At 41.1% G+C, this 18,220-nt stretch overlaps 1 protein-coding gene across 6 annotated transcripts in view; it reads right to left on the bottom strand.

The window, feature by feature from the left end:
- kif13a (kinesin family member 13A) overlaps window positions 1-18,220 on the bottom strand; it is a 47,607-nt gene that overhangs the window by 11,387 nt on the left and 18,000 nt on the right. For 5 of the 6 annotated variants that reach the window (XM_086038021.1, XM_086038022.1, XM_086038027.1 and 2 more), the window contains exons 6-27: window positions 17,531-17,711; window positions 14,158-14,245; window positions 13,193-13,327; window positions 12,998-13,110; window positions 12,206-12,317; window positions 11,927-12,139; window positions 11,745-11,855; window positions 11,526-11,660; window positions 9,484-9,614; window positions 9,213-9,299; window positions 8,970-9,145; window positions 6,355-6,574; window positions 4,839-5,001; window positions 4,615-4,758; window positions 4,379-4,528; window positions 4,110-4,274; window positions 2,680-2,853; window positions 2,374-2,525; window positions 2,158-2,290; window positions 1,900-2,046; window positions 1,101-1,133; window positions 229-328 (exon numbers count right to left, since the gene is read on the bottom strand). In XM_086038021.1, the coding sequence (XP_085894147.1) occupies window positions 229-328; window positions 1,101-1,133; window positions 1,900-2,046; window positions 2,158-2,290; window positions 2,374-2,525; window positions 2,680-2,853; window positions 4,110-4,274; window positions 4,379-4,528; window positions 4,615-4,758; window positions 4,839-5,001; window positions 6,355-6,574; window positions 8,970-9,145; window positions 9,213-9,299; window positions 9,484-9,614; window positions 11,526-11,660; window positions 11,745-11,855; window positions 11,927-12,139; window positions 12,206-12,317; window positions 12,998-13,110; window positions 13,193-13,327; window positions 14,158-14,245; window positions 17,531-17,711 (3,063 nt within the window). The remainder of the gene's footprint in view (window positions 1-228; window positions 329-1,100; window positions 1,134-1,899; window positions 2,047-2,157; window positions 2,291-2,373; window positions 2,526-2,679; window positions 2,854-4,109; window positions 4,275-4,378; window positions 4,529-4,614; window positions 4,759-4,838; window positions 5,002-6,354; window positions 6,575-8,969; window positions 9,146-9,212; window positions 9,300-9,483; window positions 9,615-11,525; window positions 11,661-11,744; window positions 11,856-11,926; window positions 12,140-12,205; window positions 12,318-12,997; window positions 13,111-13,192; window positions 13,328-14,157; window positions 14,246-17,530; window positions 17,712-18,220) is intronic. The other variant, XM_086038026.1, reaches the window with a different exon arrangement.

Here is an 18,220-nt window from a genome sequence, read left to right as displayed (position 1 = left end):
CACAAACGCAATATTAGTCAGAAGGCCGTACTTCAACTGGGCCTGCATAGAACATATTTTGGAAAAAATATGTTTGGGCTGCCTTCAAGAACAGTAACAAAGTAATTGTACTGTTACATCACAGGATTGAATGTGGTTTACCTTTTCAAACCATACTGTGACAAAGTGTTCTTAACTGTCCTACTGAGTAAAAAAGGTGGCTTTTTTTTTATGCGGTTTTCGACTCACCGTGCTTGTTTATAATCTTCTTGATTTGTTCATCGAGGTACTCCCGTCGTTTGATTAAGGCCTCAGACCATCGTTCTCTTACACAGCTGAGATCTTCCTCCTAGAAGCAGACAGCAACCACAATCAATGCACGTTGGGCTTTGTGAAGGAGGCTGCATGTAGCTAAGGGTTGCCATATGAGGACAAAGATGCACCTGATGGTGGCCATATATGCTCTTTTAGACCCCCATTGTTAATACTGTATCTCATACAGGCCAAAAGACAATGCTGGAAAAGAGCTCCCACACCAAAGATTTGCGTCTAGCTAAAAATGATTAAGGTCAGATTAAAAAAAACAAAAAAAAAACACTATACAACCCTTTTCTCACACTGATTCACGCACACACACTCACACACATGCAGCAGCCACTCAGAATGCCACCTGAGCACCTTGTGGCAAATTCTCCATTACAAACTTGAGAGAATGCAAAAAAAAAACCCAACTCAAAACCGAAGCACATCACACCTCTGACATCAGTGCTCATCCCCCATGCAAAGTAGTGTCCGCCATGCAACACAAGCGTTTAGATAGCGTGTATTGTTCTTGCAACTCTTCAGTAATGGCAAGCAAATAGTAGCATTAGTGTGCATATCGACTGGCCATGTCAGCGTCGGGTGGAGCTGTGTTTGGCTGCCAAAGAATGGTCGTTATGATATGTTATTACAGCGTTGTGTGTGTTTGGTTTAATAAAGCAACGGTGTTGGTTTTTTCTTTTTTAGTCGGGAGAGGCACAGCCCTCGTCCTCCTCCCTCTTAGGCCCTCAAGCAAGGGGCCCTGTCACAAACACGTGATCCTTCATGCTGCGGGGTAAGTTACAGCAGGATGAGGGTACCTGATAACTATCCATATCGTCTTGCACCTCTCTCTGGCAGGAGAGAAGACACTCTGTCAGATGTGTGCTTAGGTATGTGTGTGCGTGGGTGTGTGTGTGTGTGTGTGTGTGTGTATAGAGGGGGGCAGCTGACAGCTCAAAACAATTTATAGCTCATGCAAATTTCCTTACAAAAATACATTTATTCAAGTGTACTGCACTGCTTGCATATTTATTTTCAACTATTATTAGAAATTGTATTAGCTCACCCATTAAAAATTAAATAATCAGAAAACTTTTTTTCAAATTCTAGGTAAGTATATTTGCTTCTCGTGCCAAGTATACAAACATTCAAGTATATCTGGCCTATGCTTGTCAGGATTATACTTGATTTGTATCAATAGATTAATCATACGTACAAAAACAATCTTTTTAGCATGCTGTTTTTAACTGGTCAGATTTAGGATACATATTGGAAATATCAGCACCTTAACCTAAAAATGACAGCAGAATCACAGTCTGTTAAGGTCTCAACTTTACAAACTCAGTTTACAATGTAAAAACTAACAAATACCAAACTAAAGCTTAACTTGTGGCACTCCTTGTTCGAGTTTATAGAGAGTTTGTGTCTCTTTGTTCAAACCAAAGCTTTCAAGGGAATTTCTCTCTCACCGAAACAAATGAACTGCCCTCAATACTCAAGTTTGGTTAGCAGCTTAGCATATGAACTGAAATGTTTCTTTTGAATACAAAATTGATATCCTACTTTGCCAGCATCTCAGTGTCATATGCGTGTCCAGTAAAAATATGTCTCACAGACCTGATAGGTGTCGAGGGGTCTCTGCAATTTGGAGGAGCGCAGCGTCACACAGCCGATAGAGACAGACAGCATCGCCTCCACCAGCAGAGGCAGAGTGCCTGACTTTTGGACCGGCTTCACGCTGACATGCAGCCTCCTAGAGTGGCCCTGCTTGGACAGATCAACCTCAGTGTGGTGCTTCTGGCACTTACTTTTTAAATGTGTTCTTTTTTTTTTACATAATTACATGAGTCACAATGTTTTCTGTTTTTCTCCGACCTGCCGCAGTTGGAAAACCCCTCCCGTGCTGATGTCTTTTCCAGGCTGCAGCTCCACAGCGGCATATTCTCCCTGTTCATTGAGCTCCTGGATGGAGACCCACAGCTCGATCCTGCGAGACACCTCGCTCCACCTTCATGGAACATGCACCAAAGTTAGAGACGCGTACAAATTCTTCCATGTTTATCCATCGGCGTTAACTCATCTTGTACGTACCTGTCTCGGAGTGTCTGAGTCTTGGCTTCCAGCGCGTCTAACTCCCACGGAGAGCGTCCATTCCCAGCACAGCAATGGCCCCATACCTCTATTGCCAACGCGCCATCTGATATGAACTCCAGAAAGTCATCTGTAACATGTACAACATAGTCCTGCAAAAAAAAAAAAAAAAAAACAAGACCGAGGCTTTAGTTGATTTCATAAACAGCGCTTGTGTCACTATAGCACACTTGGAGACCTCTGCCAAAGCTTAAAATGGCTATAAGCCGAAGTGGAGGTAAAAAGCAGCAAGCAGGTCATTCTCACCTTGCAGTGGTCAAACTGGACAGTGAACTGTGCATCTGGGCTCCGAGGGGAAGGTCTGTCCGGGCTCACCATTGGGGGGGCCACTGTGGGTTCACCATGTTCCCAAAAGGTGTACTGACAGAAGACAAAGTTGGACAGGTTGAGGGGCAGCCCCGTCGCCTCCCTGATGCGAACCTGTAATGTCACAATAGTATGCATGAAGCCAACACACTGGAGAACAGTGGTACCTTGATTCACAAGTTGAAGTTTACTGTCAAACTAAACATCAAACAAAGAGAACTATACTTTGTGTATTCAAATCAATCACAAAACTTTGCCTTTAGGTCTGTTAGCTTAATGCTAACCCACAATGTAAAACGCCATCGACAGGCTAATAAATGGCATCACCACTGTATATTAAATAAATTTACATTTAAATGAATTAAAGTCCATTAATGTGTTTCAGCCGATCCAAAAGCATCATTTTTGACACCTATTATTGCAATTAATTTTTATTTATTTTCTTTCAAAGAACAAAACAAACAAAACAACAAACTACTGCATAGTTATTATGTGCAATACTCACAGCCTGTTAGTTAATATTTATTATTAAGTTTTAACCAGGTATAAAAAACCCCCAATGAGATTAAAAATAATAAGAAAAGAAAATGTAAAAGTAATAAACGGGTTTTATTTTGTGTAATTACTGCATCTTTATAAGAACTGTACTTTTTTTTCCGAATTAAGCAGCAGTGTATCTGAACCTCATTCGTAACTGAATGCTTGACTCGCAGAAAATGATCGACCATACTAAAGGCCCTGATACACCAAACCGACCTCGGAGGTCGTTAAGCGTCTTTAAGCGGCGTCTGATTGGTGTAGTGGCCACCGTCGTAGTGTTGTAACCTGTCTGTAAGCGTCTTGGGAGCGTTTAGCTAGCAAATCAGCACGCGGAGCACCAACGTGAAGTGACAAAGCACGCCTCCGCTGCCTTAATCTTCTTACAAGTACAAGAGTGAGGGTTGACAATGTAAGTATTTCACAATACCGTGTCAAGAACGTGATGGTTTTCTTCGTGTGGGAGTTCATCGTGAGCGAAGAATATAGCTGAATGCATTGTTTACGTTTTTATAATCCGCCCCCGGCCAACAGCTTTCCGGTTGGAGTTTTCTAACCATGAGAAATGGTGACTACCGCCGCCGATGGTATGGTAGGGTATTACATCTTCTGCATGCGCAGAAGGTACTTTAATGGTCAGCGTCGCTGTCTGTTTGCAAGCGTGACGTGCCGACAGCCGGCCGGACGCCACAGGGGGTAAGCGTCTGTCACTGTTGGTGAACGTCGTTTTGGTGCATCAGGGCCTTAAGGCTTATAACTCGTAAATTAGGTCACTCGTAAGTTGTGACACTATAGAAGTCATGCGGCTGGTTCTCAAAAGATGTGGCTTTTACCCTGATAATGAGCCTCTTGGCCATGTGGACAATTTCTCCGTTGGTGTCCAAGACTTCGTAGCAGCTACTCTCACTGGAATTTTCGGAGGAGTCGTCTCCACCGCAAAGGCGTTCGGGCGCGTAACCGCTGACCCGCATCAGCTCCACGTGCAGCCTTCCTGCTAACTGTGCACACAAAAACACAAACAAATATCCAGTGTAAAAACAAAAAAAAAAACATCAAGTGGATGTTATTCTTGTTTATTAGGCTATTAATGCTGCTGTACTACCTCCCCCTGTTGGCTGATGATGGGAACGGCATATTGCAGTTTGACATCATGGAAAAGGCACTCCAGAAAAATGTTAGCCACTCCTATTAGGTTGTGGTTCTCTTGTGCGTCGTAAAATGGGTCGCAGTGTTTGCCATTTGCCTTGCTGTACTGTAAATACACACACAAAAAAAACACAATTTCATGAACAAAACTTGTTTTTTTTACTCTCCTGCTTTCAGTCTTCTGCTTCTTACCACTTCCTCTGAGCCTTCCCTCCAGTCCCTGTAGTGGTCTCTCATGTCCACCAGCTTGTTCTCCAGCTTCTCAATGGTCCACACCTGAGTTCCCCTCCCCTTCCTGCGCACCTGGATGGCTGGCTCACTCACTATGGCTCCACGCTGAATGAAAACAAAACACCTTAGATAGGCCTGAGCACGTGAAAGAGAGTGATTGATTGGCGGCGGTTCAATTGACTGACCTTGCGGTTCGCACTAAGGTTGGCTGCAGGAATTTGAAGTGTGACCTGATAGTCAGTCAGTTTGCTCATCTCCTCTGCCAAAAAGTTGGCCTCTCGCACCAGGGTGTTGGCTTTTAGAACCTGTTCCCTGAGCCGAGAAAGACTCTGTCGGAAAAGTTCATCCCTGACGCACACAAACAGACGAAGACGAAACATCATTTACTCAAGAAGAAACAAGGAAGGGATTAACTCTGTGTATGTTTTCTTAGCATAATAAAGCTTCATCCAATGTTGCACTCCAAAAGTAAAGGAACTTTTTGTTTTCATTTTCAGGGCACCCTGAAATGGCGGTCCAAGTACAAATGCAGTACAACTCAAATCATTTCTTACTATTGAGTTACAATTCCCATCTTTTTACTGTAACTTATAAAATCAATTATAATGATAAAGGACCATAAAAGAATGCTCATCATTACATGTTAAGTACTAAAATGACACCCAGACATCAAAAAAGCGGGAAGTCAACACCAAATTATTATTTGCAATAATATGTTCTATGCGCCATCACGAGTCTAAACATGGCAGTCAGTCGACAGAAAGTAACAAAATAGCCGCCCCCTGAGATGGCTAGAAATGTTTGGCTTTTGCTGCTTAACTCATATTCCACAAACGCATTATAAATGGGAGTGCCTGTTTCAAATAGTGGGGTTGCATAGAACATTTCTTGTAAAGAAAATGTTTGGGTTGACATCCCCTTTAAAGTCAGTGGTGCATCAATATGCACAGATTTTGCTCTTTGGAAGACGAAAACATCTGATTTCTGTGCTGAGATGGAGAAAATTGACAGTGACATTACTCACTGAGATGCAATAAAACACTATTGTAACTACTGTAACTGTCTTTTTGGTACTATTGTATCAGAAACCATTTAACACAACTCTCTGTGTATGAAAACTGTTGTGTGGACTGGCAGCGCGACCTCTATAAGAGATCTTATCCACAATAGCTGACCAACAATAATGAGCCAAAAAAAAACTAAAACAAAACAAAAACTCAAAAGAGAATCAAAACGAGTCAGTGGTGAAGTGTGCAGGATTGGAATTTTCCCTTGGTGCACAAGGAGGCTTTGCGACTGAATCCAGGACACATGCAGTAGAATGCTGCTTGTGGCAATGTTTCATTTCATGGTTTGACCTGACCAGAACCTTGAATGTGACCCAGAGCTTCACTTCACTGAAGCCTTTCCAGTGGCAACTTTTAAGAGGCGGTTATCTTCACTTCATGAGGACAGCCGTAATTTTGCATTACTCACTACCCTAAACACTGTGTTGCAGTATCTCACGCTTTAAGATGGGATGGAACCTCGAATTATGGGATAAGAGCATGGGAAAAACTAGCTGAGCGGTAATGGACTGTCCTACTTAGAAATGCAATATATAGTACTCTGTATTAAATAACAAGTCATGAAAAGACAGATATTATACAAACTATTGTACTAGCTCATGTAGTATATCTTGTATGTTTGTGTACGACCAACCGTTCTTCTGTCCACAGTTGCAGCTTGCCGTGCGCTGTGTGCGTCTGGAACGTGAGGCGGTCACTGCTGCTGCGGTGGTGCTGTTGTGTTTTCTCGGGAGAAAGTTGTTGCCGAAGAGATTCCAGCTCCCGCTCGTACATCATCCTTTGCTCCTCCAGAGCCGTGCGCTTCTCTTCCAGGTACTGCTTCTCCAGAACCTGGACCACATTTTGCATGGGGTCTAGAAAACCACATGCAGGTGCGTTAAAATGCAATGCACGAGTGTTGTTTACAACTTACAAAATAAGATAAAGAAATATATTTGAAGAACTAAAATCAATTGTTGTTGCTGTCATTTGAAAAGTGGTATTATTGCATTATGCAGTGGATATATAAAGTGTAATTTTTTTCAAGAATATGTTCCCAGCAGGCACACTGGTTGAAACATTCTGATTAATTTACCGTTTGTGGATTGTAAATTACCAGCTAAATGACCTCATTTTTAGCCATCTCTGGGGGCGGCCATTTTGTCTTCTGTCGACTGAAAATGACATCACAACTGCTCACGATGACCAATCACAGCTGACCTGTTTTCTGAATCTGAGCCGTGATTGGTCGTTGTGAGCAGTTGTGATGTCATTTTCAGTCAACAGAAGTGACAAAATGGCCGCCCCCAGCGATGGCTAAAAACGAGTGGATTAACACTTATTCCACAAATGCAATATTTATCAGAATGCCCTGTTTCAACTAGTGGGCTTGCATAGAACATATTATTGGAAAAAAATGTTTGCGTTGACTTTCATTTTAATAAGCTAGGTTGTTATGATATTAAAAAAAATGAGACCAAGACCAAACATTTGCAAACTTTCTCCACAATTAAAGTGACCAGTAACCTGTACAATTCAATTGATTTTTTAAAAATCTTTTTGAAAGGGGGAGTAAAAATGACTGAGAAAATGTGATTGCGCAATTGTTATGCCCTCTTATAAATGGGGTGTGGCTGTGTTCAGAATAAAACAATCACATTCAAACTCAAACACTGGGAGTCAGCCCACATAGACAGCAGCTGAAAAAAAGGTGTTGTTTTATGATGGACAGTGTTGTGTTTGAACCAAATACAGGTTATGGAGCAAAGAATTAGGGCCAAAAAGATCTACCTTGATTTCACTGTAACTAACAAAATCTTTTAAATGCAACTTTTTCACCTTAATTCCAAAAGGAATGTATGATGCAAACACAACACTTCTGATCAAATACAGAAGAGCATGGCATCAGTAAAGCATAGTGGTAGTAGCCTCATTGGGGCTTTTTTTTGTTCATTGAGTATGGAAGAATGAAAGAATAATGAACAGTTTGAAACAGTAGTCAGTGTTAGCAGCACTTAAAGCCCCCAGGCTTCTGCTAGAAAGCAATCATGTCAAGAAAATCGTACCAGAACATCTGAAATTAATTTGGGGTTAATCAGGGGCACTTTTAAATAGTGGTAGATGTGTGCTGACTCCCATTTAACATAAGTTTGAATGTGATTAATTCTGAGCCAAGCCAAATCCCAGTGCGCACATTGCGCAACTACATTATTTCAGTTATTTATTTTGACTTCCGTTCTTAAAAAGCTTTAAAAAAAAACAATCACTAGAGTCAGGGCATAGGTCATATTACTGCTTGAAGTAGTTTTGAAACGATTTATCTCTGTTATCACAAAAACCTGGCAAATGAATAAGGGTGTATAGACTATTTATACCCACTGTAGATTAGACGGTACTTTGTGAAAAACAGAATTTGTTACTCATTTCTCCAGCATTCATATTCAATTAAGAGTGATGAATTAATACAATCATGAATGTGTTTTAAATGTGAAGTCAACATGTCGCGCGATAATCCTTTACGGTGAATTTGTTTAATTGTGTTCCTGCCAAATCGCCCTGTCAATTTCTCTGTTTTGTTGCCAAGGAAATAACATATGTATACAAATGCATAACACTCTGGCTGTAGTCTATAGACACAACATGAATTATCTGCTACAACAGTTAGCCAGACAGTATTTGAGTGAAATTTAATGGCCCTTCGTATTCTGGGCTAGCAAAAATGTGCTCCACAAATTCCACCTTGATCAGAGTTGATCACCACAGCTTTTAAATGTATGGCTGCAAATAACTTTAATGAAATATTAATGACTAAAATGTTAAATGAAATTGAGTCATTACAATGTTAGGCTGTTTTAGGGTAATATCTTTGTATCTTTTCTAAGTGGCAGAAGAGGCCACTTTCCCAAGTTGGAAAGAAGGCAACAACTAATCTAAGCAATTCTGTCGATTTACGTTACGTTTTGTGGCCATTGTTTTTTGTTAGTTTTTTTTATTTTATTTTTTTTACACATGGTGGTTAACTATAACTCTAAAAGTTAAACTAGCAAACCTTTAATTGGGTGGCTACAAATCACAGTCAAGATAACACAGAGGACCCAAAGTTGGCGCATGCCTGATGAGAAATACTTTACAGGCATTAAAAAAATGCTATGATATGGTGGGAGTAAATAGAAAAAATGAAGAGTCTCAGGCATGGAATTTTTGGCCTCTATTTGTTGGCTACAGAAATGTACTGTAGCCTGAGAGCTGAAACAGAATTGTCCTAATTACCATTGTTTCCCAGAGTCTTCATTATGACCTCCATTTGGGCAAACTCATAGCTGTAGTCCTGCTCAGACGATGCCTCACTGGCGGTTTCCACATCCGCCTCCACAAAGCTGTCCCGAGGAGAAGCCCTCTCCAGCTCCTTCAAACGGTCCCGCCGCTTTCGTTTTGGCAAATTGATCCTGTGACAGATTTTATTTTTAGCTTCCCAACTCATCATATTAGGTTTGAAGTCAAAGTGTGGCGCACCTAAAAAAGTGGTTGTTGCCCCATAAGATGCGGTCCCCGTGCCAGAGATGAACCAAAGAATCGATCATTGTTCCATTCACACAGGTCCTGCAGAGAAAATGTCAAGTAGGATTATTATCTGCATCCTTTCAGGAGACAAACTAACGGAGGTTGAACAATTCATTTGCCGTTGGAGGGGAAACATGCTTGATATCAAAGCAGAGAATTCCTCGACAATGAGCTCATGTGAAGCGTCAACAGACAAAGTAGTAGTAGTTTTACTGCAGCTCACCGGGCGTTCCCTATGGGCATCAAGGTGACATCACCATCGGGGCACAGTTCCAGTATAGAGTGCAGGGGCTGGATACCAATCCCAAACAGCTGGATGTCCTGAGAAGTGTCAGCACCGACATGCGTGCGCTCCTACACACAGGTGGAAGACATATTAAGGAAACGATAACAGCAGGCCCGAAAGGAATTATGTCCATCTCCCCCATGTTTGGCCTAATTTGTCGTGACAAAATGAGAAAACAAGACGGTGCCTGCAAGAATAAAACTGGGGCAACATCAGGCCAAAGTAAAAGAAGAAAAAGGAAACGAGCGGCGCTCTCACTGCGCGAGTGGGCGTTGTTTGACAAACATCTTCTTTTTCAAAGGACGTCCAAGCCTGTACAAACTACCGCATTTCACATTAGCGTGGTCATTCCACATTGAAATGGCAGGCCCGGCCTCCAGAACCCAGACAAAGGCCTGTTGTTCTGTACGCTGCGCAGGGCGCTTCCTCACACGCCTACAGGTCTGTCTTGCGAGTTGCTTTCATCTTTCTGAGCCACACAGGATCATTGAAATATCTGGGTTGTTTAAAATACTCAAATCACATTGAAAATAAGACTCCCTGGCTTATGAGGTGTTTCTGACTTTGGCAGCTGCTATTGGAAAAAAAATATTTTGCCTTCACTCAAGAACTTAACTAGCCAACATTTTCAACTGAACACATAAAATAGAATGCATGAAAAATAAACACCTAAACCCAGTATGTGAAGCAGATAAGTGAAAGTAATTGTAGACAAAATCTTTGTTAATTTCTAAGATATATCTATCTTCAGAAGTGCCATTTTAAGGTATGTTAAATTCATCCATCTATTTTCTATTTTCAACCAACCGGGTTGCAGAGTCAGAGCCAATTCTAGATGATTTTGGGCACGACGTGGTGTACTGTAGACCCTGGGCTGATGGCCAGCCAATCACAGGACAAATATGGACTACCAAGCATTCACTGTACACTCACATACACATCCACAGGCAATTCAGACTTCAATTAACCTAAAAAAAACATGTTCTTTTGAATTGGAAGGAAGCCAAAGTACCCGGAGAAAAATCACACAATCAAAAGGAAAACATGCAAATTACGCAGGCAGGCCTGAATCGAGATTCAAAATCTCAAACCTTAGAGCTGTGAGGCACACGAGCTCCACCACTTGTGCTGCCGACATGTTAAAGCTTTTCACCTTAAAGATGAGGTCAACCCAAACATATTTTTTTCCAGAATATGTTCTATGTAGGCCCACTAGTTGAGACAAGGCATTCAGATTAATATTGCGTTTGTGGAATACGAGTTAAGCAGCAAAATCAACCCACTTTTAGCCATCTCAGGGGGGCGGACATTTTGTCACTTCTGTCGACTAAAAATGACATCACAGACTAGGGCTCAGACCAATCATGGCTCAGCTTTAGAAATTAGGTGAGCTGTGATTGGTGGTTACCAAATTAGCACTTAGACACTGTGATGTCATTTTCAATTGACAGAAGTGACAAAATGGCCGTCCCGGGTAAGGATTAACCCTTATTCCACACACGCAATATTTATTAGAATGCCTTGTTTCAACTAGTGGGCCTGCATAGAACATATTTTTGAAAAAAATATGTTTCGGTTGACTTCCCCTTTAAATGAAAGCTTCTAACACATTCCACCCGAGTTACTCAGGTCTTATAAAAACAAGGAAGGAAGGAAGGAAGGAAACTCCAACTAGAAATCAGACCGCCAACAAACACTTAAGGTGCTTCTGACTTTCAATGATGCAATGGATGATGATGGATGATCAAAACAAGCCTCTGCTTTCCAGCATTTAACACGTCCTCTCCTCTGAATTTCACAAGAATATTCCAGTTTGGACACCTTGCATGTGACCAATGGAAAGCAAATCACACAGGTTAGCCAAGTTTACAGGTGTAACTGTGTGTTTTTTACACATACAAATCGATCTGCTAGCACCTTTGCGGTGACATTACTCAGTTGACCTGACCACCTGAAACCTCTATCAGTAAAATGAGTACCTTTAGATAGTAAACGAGCAGCTCATTTAAGGCAGGATCCGCATTCAGATTGACCAGGAAACACTTGTCTTCGCCTACTTTAATCCCGGATGTTTCCAGAGAGATGCCCATGCTCTCTAGTTGCTTTTGGCGCTCCTGTAAAAACAGTATGACTTCCCTGTGAGCACAGTGGGATTATTTAATGAATATTATATGTCATATACATATATATATACACACCGTGGCAATCTCCTCAGTTTTCCTTAGCTTCTCCTCCCAAGTGACGGTCATTTCCATGATGAGTTTCTCTGATTCATGCAGCTTCTCCTTCAGCTCGGGAGCCTTCAAGGACTTGACAGCAGATCCGGATCACGTCAGGGCAAAGTGTTCCAGGCAAGCTTCTGTCGGGTACAAAATCTCACCTCAGCCTGAGACAGTTGAACCTTAAGCTTCTCCACCTCCTCTCGAAGCTCTCGGATGATGCGGGCGTTGGGGTCTTCGTTCACGACCGCGTGGTTGACGATCCTCTTGGCTCGATCGGCGTAGCGCAGAGTGGAAAGAGTTTCTTCGTAGTTGTCTGCCGCTGGACTCACTGTGGCTATCATAGCCGTCTTACTGTTCCCACCAAGGTTGTCCTGAAGAGAAAGAGTGTCAAAATGACAACATCTAACATCAAAGGCAGCTTTACGTGGGGTACAAACCTTGAGCAACCAGGTGAGGACTGAGTCTCTGTAAGGCACAAATTTGGCCTTCCCCTTTCCTGCAGACTGATCAGCCAGTGCAGAAATCACACAACCTAAAGTGGTCAGGGACCTACAACCACACGCGAAGTTCCACTTAAAGCCACAAGTTCACCAATCAAGAGATTTCAAACAACCACCACAATATTAAATATGTTACTAATATTTAAAGCGGAGGTCAACTCAAACATATTTTTTTCAAGAGTATGTTCTATGCAGGCCCACTAGTGGAAACAAGGCATCCTGCGTTTGTGGAATATGAGTTAAGAAGCAAAATACACCCATTTTAACCATCTCAGGGGGCGGCCATTTTGTCACTTCTGTCGACTGATAATGACATCACAGCTGCTCAGGGCTCATGTAACGACCAATCACAGCTCACCTGTTTCCTGAAGCTGAGCCATGATTGGTTGTTATATGAGCCCTGAGCAACTCTGATGTCATTTTCAGTCGACAGAAGAGACAAAATGGCCGCCCCCTGAAATGACTAGATTTTGCTGCTTAATTTATATTCCACAAACGTAATATTCATCAGAATGCCTTGTTTCAACTAGTGGGCCTGCATAGAACATATTCTTGAAAAAAATATGTTTGGGTTGACTTCATTCTTTAATCAAAAGTGGTCCTTTCTGTCTTGTTGAGTCAGAATTTGTGAAAAAGTTCTCTATAGTTCTAGTGACATTTGTACTGTGCAGTTGTACCTAATGATGTGTCCAATGCCCGTGTTATCTTTTAATCTCAGAATATACTCACTTGTTGATGTTGCTTCCTTCTTTTAGTCGCTCCCCAGCAGCTCCCGTCTTGGAGACCCGTTCGCTTCCCGCCAGGTCAACCAGACTCATCTTGCTCACCTTCTCCCCAGAATTCTGGTAATGAACCCAGTCAATTGTAAGGTCAATACATTCGCGAATCACTTTGTGTCCTCATGACAGAGTCAAAAAGACCCACCCCAGATTGTAGATCGTATAGTGTTTGTGTGACAATAATACTGAAGACGGCGTGAGATCGGCTGCTCTCCTCATTCATGTTGGTAGCTGCCACAGTGCGAGATTTGTTCCCCTCCGACATGAGCACCTCAATGTCCTAAAGTCAAGAAATAAAAACAACAGATGCAAATGGTAAATGGGCTGCACTTATGAATTCAAATGTATTATATCATATTTATTTGCTTCATCAGTAAATATTGTTTATTTTCATTTTTTTAATCAAATGAATTTAACTTAATTTATCAGTTACTTCACAGGAATAAATTAAGCATCTATCTATCTGTCTATCGGATGATTATGTTGACATATGACACCAACCCCAGAGGACAAATGTCTTTACTGTTCATACCAGAGGCGTTAATCATTTGAAACTCATAGGGTTGAGCTGCTGTATGTTATAAATTGTGCACCCTAGTTGCTGGTTATTGGAGCAATACTGGCAACATTGGTACATTTCATAAGTTTTACAGTTGAAATGCTTAGAGCAGATTTCAGTGGATTTCGGAAAAATGTGCAAGCAGATCCTTTTAAGAACAATAAAAGGCAGCCAATGTTCACATGCAGTTTAGCTGGGTCACGACAGGCAGCGAGACCGAGCTCTGGGAAATCCACTGCATTAATACCAGGCAAACATAGCGTACAGAAATAGGGTGGAGATGTTTAAACTTAATTAAGGAAAGCCCCGCCAATGCTTGGCATACAATCCACCCAAAACCACGCGAGTGCATTCCACACACACATAATATGTGTCATTAGGAGCTCATGAAGATTAAAACCAGATTGTTAAAATCAGTGCTATTTGGCTGCAACGACTAGTGTTTGACGCTAGAAATGATTTCTTTGCATTTGTGAAATTTGAGTGAATTTTATTCAGTAATTCAATGGAAAGTCAGAGAAGCCAAAGGACAAAGGTGAAATACCTCATACCTCAAAGTTGGTCACGGCCAGCTGAGACAAACCATCCACGTACGGACCCAGGACTTTGTGTTCACGAACCTTCAGAGACTGTCGGCTCCTTAAAAGAAGGCCAAGAAAAGGTCTAGTGAGTGAAAGAAGTGTGAATGCCTCTCATGGCACCAAACACATTTCATTTTCTCATTCTCTCATTAGTCTAAACATGGCCTTCTGACTAATATTGCGTTTGTGGAATATGAACTAAGCAGCAAAATCCAGCTGTTTTTAGCCATCTCAGGGGGCGGCCATTTTGTCACTTGCTGTCGACTGAAAATGGCATCACAGTTACTCAGGGCTCTGCTAATGACCAATCATGGCTCAACTTTCAAAAACTGTGATGTCATTTTCAGTCAACCGAAAGTGACAAAATGGCCGCCCCCTGAGATGGCTAAAAACAGCTGGATTTTGCTGCTTAGTTCATATTCCACAAATGCAATATTAATCAGAATGCCATGTTTGGACTAATGAAGGTGCATAGAACATATTATTGCAAAGAATTTTTGGGGGTTGAGTTCTACTTTAAATCCTTGTATGGTGTGTTTGCCCACCCATCAAGTGCAAAATTACACAACCAAATACATTTTTTGTACCCAGCATATTTCTGAAAACGTGTCTATGAGTGAGGCCTTCTGAATTGTGCAAAAGTTGTGACGTGAGAAGGAGTTGGGGTATGTGTTGTGCTTGGCGCCGTGACCGCTGCATGGGCCACATACACGGAGCAGCACACAAATTAACAAAGTGTAATTAGTCAACTTGGTGATGAAGTATTGCCTCCATGAGTGAAAATACAATCCATTATACGACCTTATGTGCGCTTCGCAGTTCACACACATTTTAAAAAAACTATTTCTCAACAAGTGGCCAGCCCATAGCTCCACGCCTAGTCCTCATCATAACAGAAGCCATTTGCCTCTTGGCATACCATCAGCACATTGTATATTTAGATAAAACCGTACCAGAGAGCACACCTGGGAATTGTTTTAAATGTTGTCTTAAAATCAACACCAAGTGCTGAAGGAGGAAAGGAGGAAAGTTCCATCCAGATTCAGGATCTCATCTGGATCCAATAAAATAACATCACGCATAACAACAATAAAATGTATATATTGATATGATGAGATATGACAAGAGATGTAAGTGTCTGAAAATTCAGTATATATGGGATTTTAAATGTTGAAATTGTTGCCAGATGCACAGTCTGCAGCAGATCCGGAGGAAACATGATTTAACACTTACCACCTGATATTAAAAACACATTTCTCTCTTAACTGACAAGATTCGGCCGATATAAATGTTTTCTTCCGTCGTTGAAAGAATCATCATTTTAAACGTAAATTGACATGTCAAAAACTGTAGGCAGGAAATTGCGCACACAAGCACACACACACACACACACACATTGAACAGAAACCTTGTGAAGGATAGAGTTAAAAACAGGAATAGTTTCGAGGTCAAAATGTTTTTCATCTTAGTGCAGTTCTTCACTTGTTTCTAATTTAGTTCGTTTTTGGGATCATAGTATTAAGTTAAAGCTAGCTATTGCCCAATGAAGATTGCTTTTGGCTCTTTGAAACTATAAACAATAGTTCTGTTTGCCAATACACTAGATTAGGTTGAAATAAAGATTTCCCCACTGGACATTAGTACAGTACATTCTTCCCCCAGGAGTGCCTCGTTTTTCAGTTTATAATTATAATCTCATCAGTACAGTGGCTTGTATGAAATATCTCTTTTTAAAAAATATGTGTATAATCCCTTAAGGCTGCCTGCTAGTTGTTGAGGAGAAATCCAATAGCTTAGTAAGAGTCACCCTATCCAACTCAGTAGATCTACATCTACTCAGGTTAACAGTTACCAGGTTTCCTCTTTCCATTCTAGTAACCTACCACCAGCTACAGGCGTTTTTTTTTTGTTGTTCTTTTTTTTTAAAAAAACAGCTAAAGTGAGTCAGCTTTGGCCGAATTCTCTAGTGATGCACTTCCACTACATTTTCAACAGCTATTCCATCTGCAGTCCAGTTGTTGGGGAGGATCTTAGGCAACGCACAATACAATGTTTATATTCTTTGCAAAGCCTCATGTGTTTGGAATGATGATGGAGCTTATTTTACCCTTCTAAGACCAAAAATGTATATTTTTCTATGCATTTTGGCTTAGTGTCTACACGTAAACAGAATTTCAGGTATATGAAAACAAACTTTTTGGGTAATAGTGAAGACGCCTCTTTCAATGTATGTAGATGGAAGAACACATTTTTACTGGCTTAGTTGTCTCACAAATGTACAAACAGAGTTTGTAAATGAATTTAATCGTTGAAGCTATTGCTACATTGTGGGCTACAATTAATATTTAGGTCTGATATTCAGGAAACACATCCGCACATGGGAGATCTCTTTTTTGATATGCATTTTTTTTATCGAGCTGTTTCTATATACTTTCTGCAGCCTTCTGATTGGCTGACCTTATAATTAGGGTTATTGCACCAAATGTTGTTTTGGTGTGGCAGTTGTGAGCCTGCCATTGTGTTTTCTTGTGGACATTTTTTTTTCTAAATGCCAATGGAGTGGCTCTGTAATGGATATTTATGCATTTTGAAATATGTTCTCAAGGGCATAAACTAGTTGAGACAGACTCAGCAGCACTCTATTCTGCCTCAAATTCTTCAACACAATCATGAACCATCAGAATTCGCAGCAGTTAATTAATCGATTATTCTGCCAATTTATCGCCGATTCATCCGAGTGGGAATGAATAGTATTGGAAACCGAAGTCATTTTAAAAAGTGGATACGGTGCCGCAAAGTATTAACAAAGTAATAACTAGCTCAACTTCCATCATCCATCACTTATATTTTTCTTTTGTCTTATTTGAGGTGCCGTGGAAAACACCTGCTCTTGCTATGATCTCCGATTTCAAAAAGGACAATGCCACTCAAACGCCATCATTCAAACTTAGGGAAAATCAATTTATCCATCCTGAATGGAGACACATTTGTGAGACAAGTCACAACAATGGCAGCAGCCTGAAGACCCGCAGTGTAAACAGTAAACCAATCAACTGTGGGAAGTGGCCGAGGCTTCCTATTTGGCTCTGTTGCAGCCCTGAGTCAGGCAGAGCCACGGACAGCCAAAGTGGGAGCACCCAGCGAGGTCACCGCTCACGCTGGAGTCGGAATGAATCAGGAAAAATGACACACCACAGTTAGCGCAAGCAGCTTTGTGTGTGTGTGTGTGTGTGTGTGTGTCACTGCAAGTCCAAAGCATGAGCTCATTGGCTTCACCGAGCAAATTCAGGTCACTTGTGTGTTTACTACGAGAGAAAAGCACAGGACCACCCATCAAACTCACCCTTTGGGATCCAGTAGGTCGCGGACCTTCTCGTTGTAGATTTCCATGTAAGACACTTCCACTTTAAAAGTATGGCCCTCGTTGGTCTCTTGGTTGACCCTCTCGAACAACGAGCAGCACAGTCGAGGGATCAAACCTGGCTGCTCCCCGTTCCCCATCATGGAAAATGACTTGCCAGAACCTACGAAGATAACAGAATTACTTTGAAATTGTTTTCATCTGATATGAAGTTAGTACTGAGAGATATGAGGATAAAAGGAAATATCAGATTTTTTTCGAGAAGAAGTCAGATTTTGCATTTCCCCCCCCCCAAAGCATATGACAATTTCAAAACAAGGTTTGCTTTCTGTTTCTTCCACTAAAGCGACTAGCTTTATTTCTCGTGATACAAAATGAGCTTTGAAACTAGTTTTTTTCCCGCAACAATTTTTGGGGGGGATAATCATAGAAATAATAATAGAAATATTTGTTTTTCTTATGATAAGAAAATAACTGCTCGGTCTTGGAAAAATGCCCCAGTTGTCAAAACATGTTTGGTATTCAAACACGATGCTTATTCAGTTAACATGCCTATTTGTTTCTTGTTGTGTATCTAAAATTTTAAAGTTTATAATAAATAAAACATTACCGGTACCAAGAAAAAAATTGGACGCCAAACTTTATGGCTCACTGAGATACTACAAATTTTTC

This window comes from Filicampus tigris, chromosome 8 (genome assembly GCF_054856515.1).
Source record: "Filicampus tigris isolate MCC_2025a chromosome 8, RoL_Ftig_1.0, whole genome shotgun sequence".
In the NCBI taxonomy this organism is placed as follows: Eukaryota; Metazoa; Chordata; class Actinopteri; order Syngnathiformes; family Syngnathidae; genus Filicampus; species Filicampus tigris.
This window is presented reverse-complemented; position numbering and strand designations above follow the sequence as displayed.